Source organism: Leptinotarsa decemlineata, unplaced genomic scaffold, assembly GCF_025532065.1.
Source record: "Leptinotarsa decemlineata unplaced genomic scaffold, Ldec_3_MD MMD2_tig00000232_RagTag_RagTag, whole genome shotgun sequence".
NCBI classification, from domain to species: domain Eukaryota; kingdom Metazoa; phylum Arthropoda; class Insecta; order Coleoptera; family Chrysomelidae; genus Leptinotarsa; species Leptinotarsa decemlineata.
The window spans coordinates 683566-710639 of NW_027412546.1; the positions used below are offsets into that span (position 1 = coordinate 683566).

Below are 27074 nucleotides of genomic sequence, written 5' to 3' on the forward strand. Positions count from 1 at the left end.
GTGGATTTTGGGCAGTCCATACAAGTGAGGGGGCTTACTGTGGTGCGGTGTTAAAAAAAACAATTTATATTATATCAGACAATGGAAGTCCGAACTGATGAAATACACCACGAAACATTGTCAACCACCTTCAAACAAACCTCGTTAATCCTTAGCTCGCACAAGTTTCGACTTCTGAGGATTATCGTTCGTAGGGGTGCGACAGCTGGTTAACAGAAAAACATTTTAAACAGATTCTTTAAACAGGAAGAGAATTTAATTGTCTAATTGTACAGATGTTCTGATCTTTCAGTATCAACTCCTCTACTTTAGAGAGACATGATAGAATTGTAATCAGTCTCAGATCAGAAAGGGCTACGGGTGAGTTACACTTAGCCAGAAGGATAACCAATTCAAACTTCCAAAATTTTGAAAATCGGCAACCTGTGATGATAGAGTTTATGAGAATGGTGAAGTGATTTATCAAAAAGGAGTCAATGAGATTGATCATTTTGAGGAATTTCCGGTCTAACCCCTCAGCCGCGAAAGTCTGAACCATTTTGTGGCTCTCTCATAGCAGATGGAAAGTTTGGTACTTTAGATTTCATTTTACCATGGCCTACTAGCTCGGATTTCATTCTCTCCAACATGACTCCGGCAGGGAAAGTCTATGTTAGGCAGGAATACAATTCACTACTTTATAAATGCAATACTTTTGTAGAAAGTCACTTCTTGAGGAACTCAACTATTTTCTAAAATAAACTTGTGAAAGCAAACAAGCACCAACCTTTTGAAACAACTCTGCTTGATGAAATCAGCCGTAGGGACTCTTACTTATCTTGGATATGCAAGGTTCAAGTTTTCTGTTTTCTGTATATAAGGAGAAATGAGCATGCTCACTCAAAATGAGGGTTGTCCCTTCAGGACATCTGAGTCCAACAATCAATTCGCGGTTCTGCCTAACATCACTGATGAATCCTGTGGCAGGTCGAAACGGCGCTGTCTGATGTTTGTTGTTTTCAGTCTCTGATTTCGTCGACAATTCAGGAGTCAATTGTCGGAAATGATATGTATTCGATGAAATAAAACTTGAAAGAGTTATATAAACGACATTCGCGAAACATAACAAAAGAAACTCCACTATATTCGATAATATTTCGGGAAGAGAGTGTTCCTTCTTATTAGCCACCAGAATAAGAAGACCTTTTGAAATTTGATACCAATTTTGTATTTGTTTCAGGATACTCCTGAGTCATGGAAAGCATATCCCTCAACGGTTCGCTTGAAGAAGAATCCTTGAACATCAGCCAAGTTTACAGAGACTGCGGAAACAATCAGAATGTAACGCCAGGTGAGGAATTTTATATGACATGATCAAAGAAAGTAAGCTTTTACGGCTATGAATAACTATATCAAAGGTATTTTTTGAGATTGTTGATCACTGTCTGCAGGATTTTATACCTGATGCTTCGTCTAAAAATGTGGCAAACATTTTAGAAGACGATGAAATGTAGTAGTTGGGCACACAGCTTTTACTTGGTCAAAATTCAGCAATTTTTGAACAAATTTCGCTGCCACACGCTTCATGACCAAAATTTCCGAAGGAATTGCATGAAATGAGCCAACTTATATGCCGACATCCTCAGCAATTTCTCTAATAGCGATTCGATAATTGTGTATAACAATTTTCTACACTTTCTACACACGTGAACCACTTGTACCACCTCTAATTATTTATGACTCAGAGTACAGTCACAGTATGCCACTGACAACATTTCAAGTGTTTTTGAGCGTATATTTCCATTTTTTACACAAACTTTGATGCTAATTCTCTGATCCATGAACATATGAACAGTCTACGTAAGAAACGGTCCAAGTTGTGGAAGAAAAACTCGTGGATATTGCACCAAGATAACGCATCTGCCATTACGCGCTGTCTGTGTAGCGGTATTTGGTCGATAAACGCACTCCAGCGCCGTACTCGCCAGATTTGTCACCGTGCGACTTTTTTTTGTTTCCGAAGATGAAATCTGCTTTGAAAGTGACCCGATTTGAGTCGATGGAAGCGGTAAAGTAGAAAACGGCAGAGCTCCTAAAAACAATCTCCAAAGAAGACTTCCAGCACTGCATGGATCAATGGAAAAGACGTATGGAAGAGTGTGAGGCGAAGGGAGGGAGTATATTGAAGGGGAGCATTCGAATGTAGGATAATTTTCATAATGAAAACCTTTTTCATAACTGATCTCGAGTGGCGTAATATTCTGTCTGTTTCCCCTTAATATTATTTGAAATCATGAAGCAGAAGGCATAGTAAACTTGTACTAGTTTTATCATAACATTTTGTTCAATATTTATTATAAATTCAAATGGAAGAGTTTTTATTACCATGTGAAAACTAACAGAAAAATTTGCGAAGCGTGCAAAGTTATGTTCCTATTGTTCCTATTGAATGTACAGAGTATCGAAGGTACTTGATTGGATAAGGTTATAGAAAATGGTTATCATGGGTTATTTTTAAGATATGGACATATCTGTTATCTGTAGAGGAGGAACGGTGAGTGTAGACTTACTGCACTTAGGTCACATGTGACCCATTGTACATCCTCCCGAGGAGTTGTCCTCCTAGGTCATCTCCTTCATATTGGCAGATGTAGGCCAACACTCACCGAACACACACCCTCTTTGGCAATCTTGAGGTGCCTCACGGTGACCTCCACGAAGGTTCTGGAAGGTGCAACGTTATTGCTGTCGTTGCCAGAGGTAGGCTGATTACAATGAGGTTTCGCTCAGTTCTCCAAGGGGATCGTTCGTGACCGCATTTCTCCCTGCGCTGCGGCCATTTAGCTGTCGGCACGATTACTTACACCTTAGCTTGGGTGCCATGTTTTGCAAAGGCTTTTGGGGAGTTTCAGTTCCACTCACCATATTTATTTCTGCCACTGACCAGGAGTCCGGCGACCCCGTCCGTAAGGCCATATTGGCTTCCCAAATAGGGCCTCTAGTCTCCTGGCCGTTTCCCTATCCTCCACCTGGGGACGCGCCCGAAAGGTAGCCCAACCCACGGGAGATGGACATACAGTGTGTCTCACTTCTCATGGAAACATCCCCGTATCTTCCGTAATATTCAAGGTAGAACGATGAAACTCTCAGGACTGATGGAAATGCTCAAAATGAACCTACCACCTGGATGGGGTTGGCCAAAGTGATATACACTGTCCGCCACTCGCGATGGAACACCCCATTTTTACGGTAAAACATATTAGGGGGCAGAATAGGCTCAAAATTCCCTAAGATTCGTGATCCGGACTACCAGCTTACTAGGAATACACTTTTTTCCTGAAAAAATTTCAGTCCTGAAAAATCCGAATTTGTCTCACTTCTCATGGAAACACCCCCGTATCTTCCGTAATATTCGAGGTAGAACGATGAAACTCTCAGGACTGATGAAAATGCTCAAAATGAACCTACCACCTTGATGGGGTTGGCCAAAGTGATATACACTGTCCGCCACTCGCGATGGAACACCCCATTTTCACGGTAAAACATATTAGGGGCAAAATAGGCTCAAAATTCATTCAGATTCGTGATCAGGACCACCAACTTACTATGAATACACTTTTTTCCTGAAAAAATTCCAGTCCTGAAAAATCAGAATTTGTTTCACTTCTCATGGAAACACCCCCGTATCTTCCGTAATATTCAAGGTAGAACGATGAAACTCTCAGGACTGATGGAAATGCTCAGAATGAACCTACCACCTGGATGAGGTTGGCCAAAGTGATATACACTGTCCGCCACTCGCGATGGAACAACCCATTTTTACGGTAAAACATACTAGAGGGCAAAATAGGCTCAAAATTCCCTAAGATTCGTGATCCGGACTACCAGCTTACTAGGAATACACTTTTTTCCTGAAAAAATTTCAGTCCTGAAAAATCCGAATTTGTCTCACTTCTCATGGAAACACCCCCGTATCTTCCCCCGTATCTTCCGTAATAATTGAAGATTTTTTTTTGGTTTTGACATCAAAACATGAACGGAATTGTTTAGAAACTTGACTTTTGTTTTCACATAAATAATTTATTTTTTGTTTTGTTGTCAGGAAAGTTATTCCTTCTCAATAAGAGAGAAAATGGTAATTTTGTAAGAGGAACGGAAACATGTAATCAGTGAGGTTTTAGGATGGTTAATGTTAGTTCATATTCTCATTTTCCCATTAAAAAAAAAACAAGGATATTTTGTGGCGAAAAATGTTATGTAGTTCAAAATTCTTTCGAAGTACTACTTTCAAAATCACATTTTCAATTGAAAACAAAACAATCAATTTCAAATGATTTAACTGTTGACAATTTTATATTTTCGTGCCTTCTATGAAATTTCCTTCCAATCGAACACATTTTTCTATGCGCCTTCTATTATTTCCTCCAACTCTTCTCAGTTCTCTAGGTGTGATTTCTCCACACGCTTGTAAAATTCTTGCACGGAGATCTTCCTTATTTGTTGGCCTATCCTTATAAACTTTTTTTTCAAGTTCACCCATAAATAAAAATCCAGTGAAGTTAAATCTGGGGATCGTGGTGGCCATACTACGAGAAGGCTATTGGGTCCTATCCATTTCATAGGTAGATTCCTATTCAACCAAACTCTTGTTATGCCACTATTGTGAACTGGTGAACCATCTAACTGAAAAATCATGCTGTGTCTCACATCCAAAGGTAGTTCTTCCAACACATCGTAAATGCATTGTCGAGAAAATCAACGAATGGTCGTCCGTATAAATTTTGATCGAAAAAAAATGGCCAGATAATATTTTCGTTCAGGATACCACACATTAACTTTCTGAGATATTTGTTCTCTACAATTCACCACCCAATTTGGATTTTCTTCAGCCCAAAACCTCATGTTCTGGGAAGATACAACACCATTCGTGGTAAAGGTAGCCTCATCACTGTATCAGATACACTTTAAAAAATTCCTGTCATTGAGATAATTTCCCTGCATCCATAAACAATACTCCATACGACGGATTTCATCTCCTTTGCGCAAAGTATGTAAAAATTTGGGTTTGAACGCATGCATTTTATGCCTCTTTAAACACCTCCATATTTTACGGCGGCTCATATTGAGTTGAAGCGATAAGTTTCTCAAACTAACTCTAGGATCAGCTTGATGAGCCGCCAATATCGTATCATCATCAATATGATGTTTAACAATTTATCTGTCCTTTGTTACTTGGCCGGTGCTCACGAATAGATTATCTATTTTATGTACAGTTCCAGGGTGTACATCTACCTCTAGCGGGTGTCTTCTATTAAATTCAGCGGCCGCTTCACGATAAAACCTCGCCCCTTCACCAACAATTAAAACAATTTCAATTTTTGCTTGAAGTGACAGACGTGCCATGTTGAACTTTGTCAATCAAAATGAGCTGATATCAGTTAAAATGGGAACTTCAGAAATATTAAAATATGAACATGAACTCAGGAACAGAAAACAACTGGAACACAGGAACAATATCCAACACAAATACAGGAACAATAAACACAATGGGAACAAAAACACGGCAGAAACAACAACGGTGATTCAAAGAACAACAATACTACAACATGTCGCGTCTTCGAATACTTGAAAAATAATAAAAATGAAAACAAGAGTGGACTGTAAGAATTGTGGCATGAAGCGAACTCACCGGATTCCTCGCGCAAATCCCTGCTTCTGAAAGGGCCCTTTCTTGGAGTGTTCTTTCTTCAGCTTCACTGGATTGTACAACAAAACGGGAAGTTGAAAAGAGGTACCAAACAGTCGAAGATGACACAGAGTCTAGAGCACACGCGGTGAAATAAGTAATTAGCAAAAATAATAGCGATTCACGTAGCGTACTTAGCATGAGATCGTAGGTAGGTCTCTATTCATGTGGTTTAGATAGATAAGCATACTTCAATTGAGTTTTGAGCATGCGCCCTTAGAAGTCGCTCCATGCCAACAATAATAATACTAATAAAAATAGAAAATTACAAATAAAGACGCAACACAACAAATGCAATGAAAACTGGTCTGGGGGTTAATACAACAAGATATTTCAACAATATTGTCATGTTGACATTAAATATTAATGATCAACTGTTTTCCATGGTGATTTCAGGACACCGCATGATTCAATGAAACTGATGTATGTAATTCAATCCCTTCTAATGATTTCAGACAACAATTCAGCAAGTAGGTAAAATAATCTAAATTCTACCTGTTCACCGAGTGCGATTTTTTCTTTAAAAATTAACAGTTGTTTCGGTGTTGCAATGAGTATGAAGATTAATTTTGTTTCGGATGGTAAAATGTTTTTTCAATATTTTGATGAAGAACCCCGCACATTTCTTATGAGAAATGGCTTGTCTTGAATTTTGCCGAAATTTTGATATGCTGTAGTTCTTGATGTGCTGATTGAAAGTGTCCACAGCCAAAGCTCAGAATTGTACTGTTTTCGAGATGTGAACCTTTGAATATAGATTTTTTCCATTTTTTGCAATTTTTGCTCATCAATGGAGAGCTCTCGCTTCCGGTTGGGATATAATTTGGATGTTCAGCAACCAGAATTAGTTTTACGAATAATATTCTTCAGTTATAATAGATGCCGCCATCGATAATTTTTCATACACTGCTTCACACTATCTCGATAATCTGAGAATGTGGTGCTGTGACATTTTCCTCAGATAGGCTCAAAATGGATGATAGCATCTTACAGCATCTGTATCTTTCATATCTGGAAGTACTCTCCAGATGGAATGAAGGGGTTCAGGTATTGGAAGCGAACTATTTTGCGCCGTAATATGTTTTACCTAAAAATTGGGTGTTCCATCGCGAGTGGCGGACAGTGTATATCACTTTGGCCAACCCTATTCAGGTGGTAGGTACATTTTGAGCATTTCCATCAGTCCTGAGAGTTTCATCGTTCTACCTCGAGTATTACGGAAGATACGGGGGTGTTTCCATGAGAAGTGAGACACACTGTACCGGGTGTCCCACATTTTATGTGACAGGCAATATCTGGTTTGTTGAAGAAGATACACAAAAATGTTTCATACAAAAGTTTCAGGAGTTCATGAGAGCTATATTTTGATATAATATATATATATATATATATATATATATATATATATATATATATATATATATATATATATATAGTGTGACCCATTTAAGATGGAAGCACCCTTATAAAACTTACTTTTTTTAACCGATTGGAATGATTTTTTTTTGTTAGGTAGATATTCAAAAAGTCTATTAGGACACCAAATATCATGAATAAATCTCAATTTCCAGGGCCAACTAATCTTATTTTTCAAGGTCAAAAATCTAAAAAAATTACTAGCGATTTTTTTAGAAAAACTCTGACTACACCACTGGATTTGTGACTTTTCAAATGGGTAACATGTAAATTACGTTGAAATGCGTCAATCAATGAAAAAGTTATAAAGGAATGAAATTTGAAAAATATGCCGTTTAATCAACCCACCAATTCATGTTCAGGAATTTTATGAAAATTCTGTATACTCCACTGGATTCAGGATGTCTTGAAATATTACTGATCACAGTTTCATCGAAATCTGTTCGGTAATAAAAAAGTTATAAAGGAATAAAATTTGAAAAACATGTTGTTCAATGGAATTTTAGCAACGTTCTTACTACACCACTGCATTAGGGGCAATATTCAACAAAATATTATTTATTCAAATAAAATTCATGAAACGTTTATGGAGAATCAATTTCCTTTCATAATGTATGTCGAACCATATCAATCAATCAGTTTATCACAACAAACTTTAGTGTCAATAATTTCAAATGAATCTACAAAAAACTAACTGTAAGTACATTTTTCTAATTGTTACAAACTAGCGGAAAACAATTTTTCATTCACAATCAATGTAAAAATAGAAACCAAGAAGATACCGAATTGAAAAATAAATGAGTGCAATTCATATTCTGGTGGCCTCCACCAAACTTCCATCCAATTCAATGCATTTATCATATCGCTTACGAATATTTTTTAAAGTATTCCTCAATTGTTGTGGAGTAATTGCATCGCAAGCTTGCTGAATTGTGGTGCACAGTTCCACTCGATTCCGTGGTCGTGATTTGTAAACCTTTTGTGTAACATAACCCCAAAGGAAAAAATCGAGTGAAGTAAGGTCAGGCGATCTTGGTGGCCATCCAATTAATGTACTCCCCCTTCCTATCCAACGATTAGGGTAATTTTGATTCAGCCAACTCTTCACAATTCCCGCATTATGTATGGAACAACCATCTAACTGAAAATATAAATTTCTTGTTTCTGCAAGGGGAAGTTCATCTATTGCGTCCAAAAATTCATTCCTTAAAAATTGTAGGAAAATTGCGCCATTCATGTTGCCGTCGAAAAAGAATGGTCCAATTATCCTTTCATTCAGTATTCCACACCAAACGTTAACTTTTTCTGAATACTGCCTTTTACAGTTTATCACCCAGTTAGGATTTTCAGTGGCCCAATAGCGAATATTTTGTGATGAAACCACTCCATTTTTTGTGAAACTAGCTTCATCACTAAATAAAATTTTCTTTAAAAATTGCCTGTCATTAAGATACTCGCCCTGGGCCCATAAGCAGAATTCCAATCGTTTTTCTTGATCACCTAGTTCCAGAGTATGTAAAAACTTTGGTTTAAATGGCCTCAATTTATTTTTCTTCAGACATCGCCTAACATTCTCCCTAGGTAAGTTTAAATCTAAGCTGGCATCCCTCAAACTACTATTTGGATTATTTCTGAAGTAATCTAATATAGTCTGGTTATTTTCGTTCCTTCTTCGTATATTGTTCTTTAAAATATATGTGGTTACTGCTCCAGTCCGATTGAAAACTTGGTTTATTTTATGTACCGTGCTGTTACTTATGGCTGGACGATTTGGGTGTCTTTCATTGAATATTCTAGTTACTTCTCTTTCACTCCGGTAATCATCACCGGAAAGACGTATAATTTCGATTTTTTCTTGAATTGACAATTGAGCCATTATCTGTTTTTATTTTGAAACACAAATTATTCAGTTCACTAATGGTGCGTAACAAAATGACAATTTAACAAAATGACAATTCATGCGCGAATAAATAGATGAGAAACTGTAAGTCACAGCTAACTTGTTTATTTCATTAATGCATTCTGAATAACAGGCAGTTAAAATGGCAAATCTCATTTTTTGCTATTCAACAAAAGGAAGAAATCACAGCTGATGTTACCTACTGGAATGATAATAATTATTATCCATTGCATATTTTTTCCGTTATAATTTCTATTGGGAGTACATTAGACTTATCTTATATTGTTGAAATTGTTTTCATGAAGATTAACCAGGAGTTCTCTCCTGATTGTACTTGTTTATGTATCCACTCCACTTCGAGAAATACCTATAGACTATTTTTACCATCATGATTTTCAGATGTTATAATTGTACGACATTGCAATAATCACCCCAATAATTTTTTCAATAATCAACAGTGGTGTAGTAGGAACGTTGTTAAAATTTCATTTTACAACATATTTTTCAAATTTCATTCCCTTATAACTTTTTTATTACTGAACAGATTTCGATGAAACTGTGATCAGTAATATTTCAAGACATCCTGAATCCAGTGGTATATTCAGAATTTTCATAAAATTCCTGAACATGAATTGGTGGGTTGATTAAACGGCATATTTTTCAAATTTCATTCCTTTATAACTTTTTTATTGATTGACGCATTTCAACGTAATTTACATGTTACCCATTTGAAAATATCACAAATCCAGTGGTGTAGTCAGAGTTTTTCTAAAAAAATCGCTAGTAATTTTTTTAGATTTTTGACCTTGAAAAATAAGATTAGTTGGCCCTGGAAATTGAGATTTATTCATGATATTTGGTGTCCTAATAGACTTTTTGAATGTAAAAATTGTAAGTTTTATAAGGGTGCTTCTTTTGGAAATTTATCTTCAAATATCATAAAACTTTTTCATAATGAACAAAATATCAAAATATGCCAAAAAAATATTAAAACTATAAAGAATTTGAATACCAAATTTAAAGATAAAACGGATGCTACCAAAAAGTCAAATGTGATTTATAACATTCCTTGTAACAATTGTAATTTGGATTATATCGGAACAACATCTAGAATTCTTAAAGATAGAATAACTTCACATAAAAGTGATATAAAGCTTAATAAGAAATCATGTGCATTAGCGCAACATTCTATAGAAACAGGACATAAACCAAATTACTCTAATATCACAGTTTTACATACAGAAAAAAATATTTCCAAACGCCTTTTTCTTGAAATGGTTGAAATTAATGAGTCTTCTAATTGTATGATAAGAGAACTGACATTGATAATCTCAGCAGTATATACAGTAACTTGCTGGAACTATACCAAAACTCATATTGATAATAATGAAAATTGTATCAATCAACTTTCTCTTTAGAGTCAAAGATTGTCAAATCATCATGCCCATTGAAAAATAACATTTATGTGAAGGTATGCCATTTGTCAAACCAAAAAAACTCCATTAATGTTTAACTTTTTTCGTCGATTTATATGTATAATTAATTGTTTTTTACTCATTTTTACTGTATGATTTGTAATTTTATTCATTGGCAAAAAAACCCACAACTCAATAAATTATAGGCCCTGAAGAAGCTTCCCACTAGAAGCGAAAGCTTGGCAAAGTGAAGCAGAGTTTTTGATTTTTTGACTGAGAGACCCCGTTATTCCATTCTACTGTACATTTCTCCAGTCGCTAAGATTCTCAACTTTATATATACACAGATATAGATATATATATATATATATATATATATATATATATATATATATATATATATATATATATATATATATATATATATATATATATATATATATATATATATATATATATATATATATATATATATATATATATATATATATATATATATATATATATATATTATCATTAGATATTATACAGGCTTCGAAACGTCGAATCACTTCTCTCGTACAAGTCGCTCTTATAATATCAGGCGTAATATCACTGCACGCTAGTCGAATTTTCATTTTCAAATCATCCACATTCAAAGAGGGAGTAGTGAAAACAATATCTTTTGAATAACCCCATAGGAAAAAATCAAGCGATAATAAATCTGGGGAACGAGCCGGCCACCGAATTGGATTCTTATTACCAATCCATCTATTTGAGTACGTTCTATCCAGATATGCAGTAACAACTTGTGAATTGTAAGGAGGAGCACCATCTTGTTGCCACCAAATTCCTTGTCGTTCTGCTGTGGGAATATCTTCCATCAACTGGATCAAATCATTTTCTAGAAAATGTAAATATCGCAATCCATTGAGATTTTCATTGAAAAAGTAAGGTCCTATGATGCGGCCATTGAACAATCCACACCATACATTAATACCCCAAGTAGTTTGAAAATTACTTTCGCGGACCCAGTGGGGATTTTTTTGAGACCAATAGTGACTGTTATGTCGATTCACAACTCCATTATTGTGGAATCGCGATTCATCGCTCCACAAAATTTGACTGAATATGTTAGGACTTTCATGTAATATTACCTGAATACAAGCAATGAATTCAAGTCGTCGTTCATAGTCCGTGGTTTTCAAACCTTGTACCAACTGAATTTTGAATGGGTGGTATTTATTTTCTTTCAGAATTCTCTGTACATTAGATTTACTCACACCGACTTCTTCTGCAAGAGTACGGATAGAAACATGTGGATGGATAATAATATAAGCCAACACATTGATCTCTAAATCTTCAGTTCTAACAGATCTCGTATGATGACGATGCTTTATAGTAGAAGGAAATGACCCAGTTCGTAATTTTTCTATAACTCTCGAAAAAGTCATTCGTGACGGAATGGGTCTGTCTGGAAAACGTTCTTGGTATAGACGTTGTGCTTAACGGCAGTTTTTCTGACATTCCCCAAAAATTAATAACATATCAATGCAATCACTTGGACTAAACGCGAAAGGCATACTGGAGTTTTCGCACAAAGAACACAGTTACTGTTTTGCAAAGAATCACTGAATCGAACTGACAAGTAGATACAATTCAACAACATTTGTTACTATGGCATCAACAAGCATAAGCTACTTGATGAAATTGTGCAATATAAAGCAATTCACCCTCAAGTTAGTCACATTCTCAAGAATTTCAATATTATATTCAACTGATATCGATATCGTATCGTAGAGGTGAGAATAATGGTTTGTATTCAGTAGTAGTCTAGTTCAATTTAATAAAAGATATAGACTGGATTCGTGTACGAGTAAATAAGTTTTTTTGAAACTTTATATTTAAGGAAAAGTGCAATAACTCAACAACGCCGTAACCGAATTTCAAAAACCAAACATGAAATGATATCAGAATTTAACGTAGCATCTGAATATGTAATGATATACAGGGCGTTCTATTTTAAAAAATGGAATTTTGGTCTGTAGCACCTACACCAAACACCCTGTATATTTAAAAATTATATCAAAATATAGCTCTCATGAACTCCTAAAACTTTTGTATGAAACATTTTTGTGTATCTCCTTCAACAAACCAGAAATTGCCTGTCACATAAAATGTGGGACACCCGGTATACTATCGCGGACTTTTTTGTAGATCTTTTCAAGGTGTAATATACTGTAGTACATTTTATGATCTATCTCATATAGGGTTCAGCCGTCGTTTGTAATGTAAGTGCAGAGAGATGTGTTTATTTACATCACATTGGAGACCTATAAAATTATAAACTTTTCTGTTGAATCAATCATTCTATTAAAAACCCCGCCTCAAATTCCGTGTTGAGTAGTTTTAAAGATCTAAGCATACATAGGGGCAGACAGCGGGAAGCGACTTCCTTTTATACTATGTAGAGATTTCATTGAAAGCGGAACTGCAAAATATTGGCGGCCATTCATCTCGCCATTATTGTTCTCCATCAGACTGCCTTGTGGTGAATATAAACTAGTGAATGAATGGCGTGAGAAAAGATCAATTTGGCTGATAACAAATAGCGAAGTATTCAACGGAAGCCAGAGGGAAATGAAAATAATCACTTATCGAAAATAAATTTACTTTATACTTCACAATCCTTATTCAATTCGAAAATAAAGTGGTGTATTTTTGGTTTGAGTTGATGAATTGGCCGAGAAGTGATATCTCCCACACACGAACAGTTTTGGCAATTATTTTGAGAACAATTTTTCTAGCTTTCAATAATCAAATAATTTCAGTGGCCAACACTTGTAGCAGATTATGGAGATTGAATGTGTGTGCTGTGATATTAGTCTGGTTCAAATGTGAAATTTTACAGGAGGGTCCAAAAATCAAGACCAAGGTGTCATTGGATTCGTATTTTTACCTATAGTCCGTTCATAATTTGTTGATAGCTCACTGCAAGTTTGACCCTCATTAGAGAACTGAAATACAGAGAGGACAGCTAATATGATATAATAACAAAAACCAAACTAAAACTGGCAGTTTAAGATGTTTTCGACTAACCCACCTTGTATCTGAAGAAATATAATACAGCTATAAAACTTTTAATCCGATTATGTAGGTATTTTGAGTGGAAATGAGTGACCAGTGTCATAGAGTATATGATTAAAACATTAGTTACTTTAAATAAATAAATATATTAATATTCTTAAACTGTAGGTACTGTAAACTGTATTTTTATTTTAAAAAAATTTCTTTATTTTATTCAAAAATAATAAGTTACTTGCAATTTGTAAAAGTTACATTTATTTAATTAATACCTATTTTTAAATGATATAAACTACGATTACTTACAAAACTATTCAAATTCAAAATAAACAGGATCATCTTCGGAATCCGAGTCGTCTTGCAGGTTAATAATTAGCGGTTGTGTCTCTACAGTCGCATCAATTATATTGTCAAGATCCCACATTTTTTGTTCTTCTTCTATTGCATGTCTTACTGCATCTCGCCAATTTTGTTCTGTAATATGTTGTAAAGACTCATATAACAATTCACGTACAGCTTGTATTTTATATGACGTATTTTTCCTAGCCACATAGCTTTTCATTTGTGCCCAAATGAGTTCAATTGGATTTAATTCGCAGTGGTAGGGTGGAAGTCTAAGGACTGTGATGTTTCGTCTTTCCGCCATTTTGTCAACTACGTATTTCTTGAACTCAGATTTGTGTTGCCTGGCAATTTTTAAAAGTTCTGCTTTAACCATTCCATCTTCGTTAGACAGGGACTTATTCCGCAACCAGTCAATGATATCCTGTTTCTTCCACGCAGTCGTTGGAAGTCTTTCAACTAGTCGTGAATGATAAGGTGCATTATCTAATACTATAATTGAGTTTGGTGGTATATGTTCAATCATCTGCTCAAAATACGCTTCGAAAACATCAGCTGTCATCTCCTCGTGATAGTCTTTTGTGCTTTTGGATTCAAATTCCAACAAACCATGCTTAGCAAATCCTTTTTCACTGCCAATGTGAGAAACTATTAATCTACTGCCTTTACCAGAGGGTGGGGAAATACCAGTAGACCAACCTTCCATAAAGGCTTGCCTGGAGCTTGATATATTTTTATCTGTCCAAATTTTTGTGAGAGTATGACCTGCGTTTACCCACGTTTCGTCCTGATAGTAAATTGGCCTTCCTTCAGCCCGAAATTTTCGTATAGATCTTAGATACTTTCTTCTCCAACATATTATCTCTTCCCGGTCAATCAAAAGTGATTTTCGGTCTGATTTCTCCCACCGGAAATTTAATTCTTTTAAAACTTGCCACAATTTGGTTCGTCCGACATGAGGCAAATCCGGGTCGTCTCTAACTTCTTGTAAAATTTTGTTTAAGTTGGTTATTTCTTTTTTGTAAAAAAAATCGTGAATTTTCCTTCGAATACCATTTTTGGCAAATTTATCAATTTCAATAGGTTTTCTCCCCCTCTTTAAGTATTCATTTGTATTTGGGTTAGCTATACCTTTTTTTTTTCTTTCTGATAGGAACCTATATATTGTTGACTCCCCTACGCCCGTCATGTTGGCACAACTCTTGATTATGTTCTGAACAGTGTTTGTGGGATTCTGAGAAACCAGAGCATCGTGAACGTTCAAAACAATAGTCTTCTCTCTTGGTGAATACACAGACTTACTGACTGTACGCAACAGTACCGGTGTAAAACTTGATGATGTTGATGATGATGACGAAGCCATCGCAAGCAATCAAACAAAACAAGCAGGAACGAAAGGTACGTATATGTTTGTAGGAATATGAAAAAAAGTTACTCACGCACTGCACAAAATTCGCAAAATAAATATTAGAGACGTTAATTACTGCCGTAGACGCCGAAACACCAACGAGCCGTAAATTAAATGCGATTAAAAAATGTACTAAACCAAAAATCATTTTCGTTCGTAACAACTTCACCCTTTCAAGGCAAGTTTCGAATATAAACTGAAGCTTTATATTTAATGAATAAACACCTCAGGAACCTCCGCCTATGATTTTACGAGTTTCACGACCGTTTTATGACTTGGGCCCTCATTTTGTGCTATCGACAAATTATGAACGGACTATAGAAAGTTCAAGGAAAGGCCCGAAAAGACGCTGAAAAAAAATTACAAGAGTTATAAACAATTAAGTAAAACAAAAATGGAGCTTTAGTTTTTTTTGAATATCTCGAAAATTTTTCAAAATTTTGGAAAATTGAAAAAAGATCTGAAAAGATCAATAAATTTGCGAAAAAAAAGTTTGGAATCCCGAAACTGTATCTCAATTATTTATAAATTTTACAGAGCCCTGAAAATAGAGCGAGAAACGGGTAGTATGGCTTCCGCGAGCATTCCGTCACTCTGACATAAAAACAAAAAAATGATTAAAACATATTAAATGCGAATATTAAAGAATGAAAAAATTCATGTAATGTTGGGATACATCAATAAACAATAATCCGCTGTCAAAAATTTTTCATCTCAATTTTAACATTAATCATGCATTTGTTAATTAATAACTTTTTTTGAATTGAAAGTTAATATAAAAACCCCTATAATTAATAAACTAAAACACTGCCATTTTTTTCCTTCGGTGAAGTTTTTCTCAATAGGCTAAAAAATAGATTTCCGTTGCCAAAATTAAAAAAAATTCATTTTCTACTTTTTTATTACCAATTGAAAATTATAAATTAAAAAAAAATACATATTTTTTTTATTGTTTCAATGTCTCATGGTTGAAAACTACCTCAATATTTCTTTATTTTTTACTGCTATTATTAATGAATTGATTATAAACAAATACATTGTTTTTAAGAAATTCGAATTTTTTTTTTGCATTATGTTAATTGAAATAAAACATCATTTTTAGAAAAAAAATGGTTCCTTAAAAAATGTCTTTGCTGCAAAAAATGCGTTTGTTAATTAACAATCGTTTTTTGTGACTAAATATTAAAATTAAGGAACCGTTTTTTTATCATGAATTCTATTGTTCTTCAAAGTTCTGAAAAAAGTTTTTTTAATTTTTTTTTCAATGACTACCAATTTCCACATAAAAAAACATATTCATCATGTAATTCAGTGAATTTTTCCAATTCGCAAATCTATCAGTCTATTAGTCGTTGTTGAAGTCATACACCTCTGCCAAAACGTTGTTTGCAATTGTGAAATTGGCCCTGTGTTCTTTTATTCTTTGGAAAAAGGTTTTCCCCGTTTGACCAACATAAAGTTTTGAACAAGGAACACGAGTCAACCTGACCTACCAGACATTGAAGATTTGTCTATACAGTTTTTGATTAATTTGCTTGGATTATAAGTTTTTCTGTGAGCTAGGTTCCAGTCTTTCTTTTTCAAAAAACGAGCGGTGTTATTAGTGGATTCACCAGAGTATGTTGGTGTTGGTTCCATTCCATTCATAACCATGTATATTGACTGTAGGGTTTCCTTCACCTCTTCCTGGTGAGAGATTTGTAGAAGATTTTGTAGGAAGGTTTGAGTTTCATATCATATGTGTCATACCAGTAGTTTTACTTATTTCCAGGTTACTGTCCAGAAGTTTTCGATACACTTCTATACCTTTACTTGCACTCTGAGATATGCTGGCCCGAAACAGCTCCAGGAACCAAAGCCAGCCACAGTTGCCCAAGAATCAACCAACTGGGGTTTGACTCTTCCAAATTGGCCTACAAGGAGTGTTTGGAAAATGGCACATGGTTCCAAATAGAAGGCAAACAATGGGCAAACTACAGCGGATGCGTCAATATAGAGGAATATGAGGTGACGATAACCACTAGAATATATACCAACAGAAATTAAGTTTGATTTTGAATTCATTTGCTGTTTTTTTCCAGTTTTACGCCATGATCAACAAGCTACACGTCATCGGATACTCGATTTCATTAGTAGCTTTGAGTGTGTCGTTAGCCATATTTGTGAGATTCAGGTGAGAGCGATTTGACGTTCAAAGGATTTTTCACACTTCCAAAATTAATCCTCACCATTCATGTTCATTATGAAATTCTTGCGATATGATTTTTTCATGGAAATTGTTTACAGAGCTGAGGATTATTTTTTCTAAATTCTACATAAATCCTAATATTTCAAAAGTTCTAACACTATGGATCTAGATTTATAATACTCGAGATATGTTGTGTTATTTTTTTATTTAAATGTCTTTAAAAAATATATTTAATTTTCATTGAATTCGGCCCAAATAACATTGTACAATGACAAGAAATAATGCTCTTTTTATTGAAAGAAAGGTTTCAGTTTCCAATGAATTGATTGAGGAAATTTTCGAGTTTCACTGGTGGACCACACATAATTCTCCAAAGTATATACAGGGCTATTCAAATTCGTTTCTGTACATGGGGATCTCGTAAACAATAAGAGATAGAGTGTCGGTTAAATTGTGGCAAAGTTAAGTATTTTAGAGACCTATTCAATGATGGGAACAAATCAAATATAGCTGTTTCTGTTATGAAGATATACAGGAGAAACCAAAAAATCCCAAATTGTTTTTTGCCTATATTTTCTTTATTCGCAAACATATTGAAAATCTGTCCACATTTTGCTATTGGCACTTGATGTGGGCTATCAGAATATATCCATGAATTTTTTATACAAGGTGTCTTTTGGGGCACCCCCATCTTTGAATTTTTGAATACGGACCTGTATTTTTTGTTGTAGTTTTTGGATCGTAGACGTTCACTTTATACTGAGAAATCAAATTCAATTTTATATTTCGGGAAGTTTCGGTAATATTCGATTATAATGGTGTGAATTATTCCCTTTCAAATTACGGCCCTGGAAATTGGTTGAAGAAATTGAAATGAAGTGATTTATATAGGTATCCAAAAAAATTATTGGCGCAATAAATGTTCGAATTGGAGTCCTACCATTTCGAGACATTTTTAAACTCGGTGTTTCATATTATTTATTGCCCTAAACACACTTATTTGCTACGTTTTTACGAAATCATTCAAAATCCGCAATTTCGATTCTTCCACATTTTATATCTCTCTGCTAGCGTAAATCCTATTTTTCAATGTCCCCCATAGAAAATAGTCCAAAATAGTAAGATCTGGTGATCTTGCAGACCATCTTATTGTCCAATTATTATTTGTCTCGAAATGGAAGGACTCCAATTCGAACATTTATTGCTCAATTATTTTTTTTGTGTACATAAACTATTTACTTCATTTCAATTTTCATTATAATTATAGTGTTCGTTTCGGATATTATTATTGCTACCATTTTTTTTGCTCGTCAAAACACATATGATATATTTTTGTTGTAGATATGTTTCAGATATTCATTAAAGGTTTTCTCATTCGAAGTTCATTGTAGAAAACGCTCAGAGCAATGGAAAAAATATGAATAGATACCTAAAAATGTAAAAAAAAGCTCTCGAAAAACTCTACGGTACATAGGGAGACGTGAAAGTTGCTATTGTGTTTTTATTCAACTCAATCGAATATTACCGAAACATTCCGAAATATAAAATTGAATTCAATTTCTCAGTATGAAGTGAGCGTCTACGTTCCAAAAACTACAACAAAAAATACAGGTCCGTATTTAAAAATTCAAAGATGGGGTGTGGCCCAAGTCAGATGACACCCTGTATAAAAGATTCATGGATATATTCTGAGAGCCCACATCAAGTGTCAATAGCAAAATGTGGACAGATTTTCAATATGTCTGCGAATAAAGAAGCTATGCACAAAAATATAATTTGGGATTTTTTTGTATTTCCTGTATATCTCCAGAACCAAAAGAGCTATATTCGATGTCTTTACAACATTGAATAGGTCTCTAAAATACGCAACTTTGCCATAATTTAACCAACACTCTATCTCTTATCGTTTACGAGATCCCCATGTACAGAAACGAATTTGAATAGCCCTGTATATGTAGACATATTGTTTGAAGAACTAGGCAAATCTTCTCTAAAATCGTCCAGTACTTCAATATTCACTATGAGTGGGGAAAGAGTATCTTCAATGACATCTAACAAGAGAAAAAAATGATTCAGAATCATCTGTTGTAGAACAAAAAATCTCAAACCGCTTTGAACAAAACCTCTCTTACTGTATGGAGAAATTTTGAATACTTGTTAGAGCTTGCCGAACAAGGAAACATGTGTTACGCATTCATTATACAACAAATATCTTCTACTTGATCGAACAGAATGAAAATTATTTCAATTATATTCCTATTCATGATTTTCGAGTGGCGTTTTTCCTATATAGGGGTTAGGTTAGGTTAGATCCAAAGTGAGTGGGTCTAATCGACCCTCCACCACAACCCGCAAGGGTTCATTGTGGCTCACACCTATTTACACTCGGACAAATAAACCCAGCTGCTTAAAGAAACCGAATAGTTTGCATGGTGCATGGTCTGCATTGAATTGATTGGTGAGTTCCACATTCCGTAACAGCGAAATAACAGTCGCATTTCTTTTTTAACTTTTTTGTTCAGTAATAAATTTCTGCGCTACATTGACTGAAATAGTCAGTCATCCGTTTTTGTCAACTTTGACGGTATTCGAGTTCGTCAAAAACACTGAGATTTATCAAAAGAATAGGTCACCCTGTCCATGGGCAATGTGTTTTCCTCTTCAACGCTTTTCCTATTTTTCTCGACTCTCCAATAGCCTGCAAACTCTTGATATCCCGCTGTGTCAGATAAACCGAGAGCGCTATGAAAATAATTTCATACAACATTCATTTCTAGGTCGTTGAGATGCACCAGGATCCGAATTCATACGCAGCTGTTCATTTCGTTTATCCTGAATAACATAACCTGGATATTGTGGTATAAACTGGTTATTCCGCATCCAGAAGTGACGCAAACCAACCCGGTGAGTAGAAAATATAAATACATACAGTGTGATACAAAACAGATGAGTTCAAATGAGAATGGAACAGACGTATCTTTCCCGCCGTAACTGTTAGTGGCTCAGGCTCAGGATGTGGAGTGTACTCCAGTTCACTGAGCCTAAGGATTAAGTGGAAAATGGGAAGAAATACCAGCGTGGTCCAAACAGAACTGACTGGTATCTCAATCGCCACAAGGGAAATAACCATAATAGGCCCTATTAGCCTTGAACAGACAACGTGTTACTTCAGGGCTAGTACTAGAGTGCCACCAAGATTTAGCCATAGCCTTGGTAGAGAATAACATTATCCTGAGGTGGGTTAAAGGGCATGATAGGAGTAAAGGTAATCGCATTTCCGACTCTTTAGCCAAGGAAGCGGCTGGACTAAGAATTTTAGGACCAAGTGGCACCCACGGCCTGATGATTTCGACAATTGCGGAACTAGTCAAATGTTACACCCATGCTCAATCTTTAAAGAGATGGGATGAAATCAAAGGATGTAATCTTGCCAGGATCACCGTGGGCGACCCTGGGAAGCTGGCGCCGAAGAAATATCTGGCGATGACCAGGAAAAATCTACGCCTTACAGTAGGATTTCTGACTGGCCACTGTCAACTAAGGAAACGCCTCCATAATATGGGGCTAGTGGACACACCTCTATGCAGGATGCGTGAACAGGAAAGTGAGACCGTCAGGCAGTCCTATGCGAAAGCTCGGAGTTATCGCCAATAAGAGAGTGTGTGTTCGGCGAGTCTTGGCTTACACCTGCCGATATAAAGGAGATGTCTCCAAGTGACCTGTTCACCTTCCAGGACGGAAGGACGGAATGGACGATGACCTAAGAGGACAACTCCTCGGGAGGCTTTACAATGGGTCACATGTGGCCTAAGTGCTCTGGGCTTAAACTGACCCTCTCTACTCTACAGATACAGATCACTATAATAATAGGTATGAAAGCATTCCGACCAATTAGTCTCACATCGTTTTTCTAAAAAACCATGGAGAAGCTATGTGAGCGGTATATAAGAGATGAAGTACTTGTTAACAACCCACTTCATCCGAATCAGCATGCATATACCCCGGGAAGGTCTATTGATTCGGCCCTTCACCATGTGGTTGGCAGAATCGAGAGATCATTGGACAACAAAGAATCCACCCTAGGTATATTCATAAATATTGAGGGAGCGTTTGATAAAACAACCTTTCCAACAATTACCCAGCAACTACACTCCAGGAATGTACCCCTGGTAGTAGGAGAATGGATACTCCAGATGCTCTCTAGCAGAGCAATAAGTATTAATGTAGAAGACATCACAGTAAAAGGACTGGTCATGAGGGGATGTCCACAGGGAGGGGTCTTATCACCCCTTCTCTGGAACATAGTTCTGGATACCCTAATTAATCACCTTAACAAAAATGGATTCTACACAATTGCATACGCAGATGACATAGTTATCTTGCAGACCAGCAAATTTGTAAACACACTGTGCGATAAAGCGCAGGATGGGCTCAAATTGATAGAAACATGGTGTAAGGAACACTCACTGTCGATCAATCCCAAGAAGACTGAGATGGTCCTTTTCACCAGGAAAAGAAGTTTAACGGGCTCAAAATCTCACGAAATCTTCAAAAGCCAACTAAACTTCTCTGAAGAGGTGAAATACCTTGGTATTATCCTCGACAAGTAGCTAACATGGAACTCTCATCTACAGAGTAGAGCAAAAAGAGCATACGTGGCTTATGAGCAATGTCGGAGGACAGTGGGACGCGCATGGGGTCTTTCACCCCGTGTAGTCGCCTGGATCTACACTGCAATAATAAGATCTATGTTAACGTATGGAGCCATTACATGGGGACCGAAAGTTCTACAAGCAACGGCCATTCAAAAATTATATCAAATACAGCGACTGGCTTGTTTAAACATCACAGGAGCCATGAGAACAACACCAACCGCGGCAATGGAATTAATCACGGGTCTGACCCCTCTGGATCTGTACGTTAAGGAGGTTGCGTTAATGGCCATGGTACGATTGCACACGGCTGGTGTAAACCTAGAAGTAGGAATGGGTCGATTGAGGCTGGGCCTAAGGCGGGAAGCGCTTACTGCGTAACCTCTGCTGCAGGCAACAAGTGATGCAATTGAACCCAGGTTTGTGTTTAATAAACCCAACAAAATACAAATTAAGCAGAACACAGAGTCAGATGCTACAAATGCAATACGGATTTATACAGATGGCTCAAAAACCAAAGAAGGCTCAGGATTTGGAGTGTACTCCAGATCACTAAGCCTAAGGATTAAGTGGGGAATGGGAAAAATACCAGCGTGGTCCAAACAGAACTGGCTGGTATCTCAATCGCCACAAAAGAAATAACCAAGAAAAGAATTTCTGGCAAAAACATAACAATCTGCACTGATAGCAGACAAGCACTATTAGCCTTGAACAGACACCGTGTCACTTCAGGGCTAGCACTAGAGTGCCACCAAGATTTAGCCAAAGCCTCGGTAGATAATAACATTATCCTGAGGTGGGTTAAAGGGCACGACAGGAGTGAAGGTAATCGCATTGCCGACTCTTTAGCCAAGGAAGCGGCTGGACTAAGAATTTTAGGACCCAGTGGCACCCACGGCCTGATGACTTCGACAATTACGGAACTAGTCAAATGTTACACCCATGCTCAATCTTTAAAGAGATGGGATGAAATCAAAGGATGTAATCTTGCCAGGATCACCTTGGGCGACCCTGGGAAGCTGGCGCCGAAGAAATATGTGGCGATGACCAGGAAAAATCTACGCCTTACAGTAGGATTTCTGGCTGGCCACTGTCAGCTAAGGAAACACCTACATAATATGGGGCTAGTGGACACACCTCTATGCAGTATGTGTGAACAGGAAGATGAGACTGTTGTCAGGCATGTCCTGTGCGAGTGCCCGGAGTTATCGTCAATAAGAGAGTGTGTGTTCGGCGAGTCTTGGCCTACACCTGCCGATATACAGGAGATGTCTCCCAGCGACCTGTTGTCCACCTTCCTGGAAAGAACAGGATGGACGACGACCTAGGAGGACAACTCCTCGGGAGGATGTACAATGGGTCACATGTGGCCTAAGTGCGTGGGCTTACACTCACCCTCCCTACTCTACAGATACAGATACAGATACAGAATAGATATGAAATGTTCGCTACAACAGCGTATATTGAACGCCCTTGAACAATCTCAATTTCTTATTCAGTAATCGATATTATTATTATTCATCGTTTACCAGGCTCTATTGAATTTTAGTTTTAGTTTAGTACTTGAATTCTCCAACTCCAAAGACGTCAACATCTGAACTTTCAATGTGGAAATCGGTTGTACAAAATGTGAAGACCTATCGTAAATTGGAGATACAATGAAGCTCCCATCATATTCATAATCAAATTGCATCGTGTCCGAAAATATGGGCTACAATGATAACTTCAATTTTTGGAACTATAATGACACAGAACTACCATGGATCAGTATCTCAACTACGAATACAACTACCAAGAAGAGGATCATGGGGAAATCAATAGACCAGTCTCTGTAATATCAATGAAAGTCTGGGCAATGAAATGATTACTCCAAGAATCTGAAGAACAGATATGGATATAGCCCTATCAAAAATCATCAAAGGATAACATATCCTTAGAATAGTCCAAGGAATAGTCCCTTATTTTTGCCGCATGTTTAATAAACACCCTGTATTTTGAGAATAATACTCTTTTCGTTAGCAGAAATAGTACAATTGCTTATTCTTTTCACTGGAGAGGAAACTTAAATAGCCATTTATAATCACACACTGATTATAATTAACTGATAACAACACTGGATAAGACGCATTATTCTTCAGGTGTTGAACCGCTTTCATAGAATGTATCGAAAATTTTAATCGGAATTCAAAAGTATAAACAATTTGAACTATATAAACAAAAATTAAAAAGTATTTCAACATTTGTTATACGAGTATCAAATTATACAACAATGTTCAAAATTAATATATTTTCAACTCTTCAACCGACTCATTTATGTGCGCCTATGAAACAGCGACTTGAAAATGATTTATTACTTCGTTGCTTGAGGAAATATGCTATAGACCCCTATAAATATGTCACAATTTGAAAGCCCAAAGAATATTTCCGGATCTACAATGTTGCTAAGAATGAATGCTGTTGATAATTGTCAAACAAATCGAGACATGAGATTGTGATTGTTAAAAGATTCACTTTCGCCCTACTCGATATTCTGAAAGCTTTCTTTCAATTTAACTTCGAAAATATTCCCTTCAGATAATAAAGGAACAATTTATTCAAGAGGTTCTAAAGTAAACACCATCGGAACTTATTTTCATGAGACGCCGTGGAAAATCTGGAATATTCGGGACACTTGATTACGGATTCCAAAGTAGAAAGCAAAAAAAACTTCTCAAGAAGAGCAAACGTCGACGTTGTTTTTTAATCTCCAGACGATGGAAAAAACGAAATCAAGCATGGTGCAAGAGACGAAACGAGTCTCCTCGAACAATCTGATTTGTGGGGCACTCGAAAAACAACGGAATTCCTAAACAAGTGAAGTTGAGAAAATTGGAGAGGTTTCGGAAACATCAGTATTTTCTTTCGCGAACGGAATTGAATAAATCACCAAAATCGTCAAATTTGTTTTCTTTTTGGCACTTACGAGGAGTGAAAACAGTATGGACGTCCGCAGCTTTGGTTCTAGGGGAGGGCAGCCCCTCTTTAAATTACATATATGAGAACATAACAACAGCAACTATTTCAAATTACAAAATTTTTCATAAAAAAAACATGGGATTGGGAAAAAAGCCTACCGCGCCGACGACCGGGCTTCAATTCTCTAACGGATAATTTTTTAAAATTTAATTTCCCTGAAATTTCCAGCCGCCGATGATCACTAGGACCACGTGGCGGGTGAGCTTGGATAGGTGGGCTGTGTCGTTGAAGTGAGAACAATTTGAATTTCCCGATGTATGCGCGGTAGCTTCTGATTGGTCGAGTGAATGACGGCAAAAGTGGAGGAGTGGGGGTGACTACGTCACACATCTTTGCCAGTCACTAACGTCTCTCTCTCTCTCTGAATCACTTAACAATGACGCTTGACCTTAAAGTGGGCTTTGAAGGTCGAAGGTCGTAACGTAACCAGAATGAAGCGCCATAAGAAAAAGCATGGGATTCTGGTCTAGAACTCCTATGGCTATACTACTCCTACTCTTCAAAGACGCCCTTGCGCATAATTATATTATTTAACTTTACCCATTGCTTCAATTCTAGATTTGGTGCCAAGTGATTCACGTCATGGCAGAATACTTCATGGTGGCAAATTACATGTGGATGTTGTGCGAAGGACTTCATCTCCATTTGGCTCTCATCGTGGTTTTTGTTAGAGAGGAAAGAACCATGAAGTGGTTCTTCGCTATTGGATGGGGAATTCCCGTTTACATTGTTGCACAACATAGTGCCGTCAGGCTGTTCGTTACAGAAGACACCTTCATGTGAGTATTTTTGAAGGCGAAGAAGTAGAATCTTATATGACATCAAAATCAGCAACATATGAGACTTCTTTGTTAGCTTTTTGTTTTGAATTAGACCAATAGTTCGAACACTCATCGTAAATTTAACAGACGATTTATTCAGGTAATTTTAAGACGAAATGTTCATATAAACATGGGTCCGGAAATCCTTCGTTCTCAAGATACGGGGTGTTAAAATAAAAATAAAAAAAGTTATTCGTAAATATCTTAAATATCCTTTACCTAATTTTGTTGTAATTTGGCAATAGTATTTATAACATCAAGAAGCTAATTTAGCCCGAACGTGATTCAATTTATTAAGTCCAGTGGCGTCTTGAGCGGGATTTGAACGAATATTTTTGACTTGAAAATGTATGCCACTGACTTTCGTGCATATTATTTAATATTTGTTGTTATTGTTACATAATTAGTAATGAAAAATTGTAAAAATAATGATTTCCAAAAAAAACATTTAATTCCCCATATTATTCCTTGTGAGGTCCAGGAATATGCAATTAGGTCGACTTTTTTTTTAAAAAACTAAGCAAGAAACGAAAAAAATTCAAGAAACAAAACAGTTGTATTTCTAATTGCTTAATCCAATGAAATAATGAAAATGACAAAAAAGTCAGTGGCGTATATTTTTAAGTCAAAAATATTCGTTCAAATCCCGCTCGAGACGCCACTGGACTTAATAAATTGAATCACGCTCGGGCTAAATTAGCTCCTCAATGTTATAAAAACCATTGCTGAATTACAACAAAATTAAGTAAAGAATATTCCAGATATTTACGAATAACTTTATTTTTATTTTAACACCCTGCATCTTGAGAACGAATGATTTGCGGACCCATGTTTATATCAACGAATCGTCTGTTAAATTTATGGAACATACTTAATCAACACCCTGTATGTGTCAAAACCGACATGTTTTCATAAAAACATTCAAATGTTCCAATGAGTGATTTAAAAAGTTGCTTCTTATGCAATTTTATGTTCATATTCCAATGGAGTTCATTCAAAAAAGTTTTCCATTCTAATATATACTTTCCACTTGAAACAATTTATGAAAATCATGAGAGAAAAATTTATATATTTCACCCGAACTAGAATAAAGTAGATTTGACTAATGCTTTTTCAGATTTTTTTTATT

The 27074-nt window shown here is 36.1% G+C and overlaps 1 protein-coding gene across 2 annotated transcripts in view; it reads left to right on the forward strand.

Annotated features, from left to right (window-relative positions):
* Positions 1 to 27074, forward strand: part of LOC111504026 (calcitonin gene-related peptide type 1 receptor) — a 117498-nt gene that overhangs the window by 67707 nt on the left and 22717 nt on the right. For both annotated transcript variants that reach the window (XM_074173377.1, XM_023158499.2), the window contains exons 2-6: positions 1220 to 1330; positions 17041 to 17276; positions 17351 to 17442; positions 20235 to 20361; positions 25683 to 25903. In XM_074173377.1, the coding sequence (XP_074029478.1) occupies positions 1234 to 1330; positions 17041 to 17276; positions 17351 to 17442; positions 20235 to 20361; positions 25683 to 25903 (773 nt within the window). In that variant the 5' untranslated portion in view covers positions 1220 to 1233. The remainder of the gene's footprint in view (positions 1 to 1219; positions 1331 to 17040; positions 17277 to 17350; positions 17443 to 20234; positions 20362 to 25682; positions 25904 to 27074) is intronic.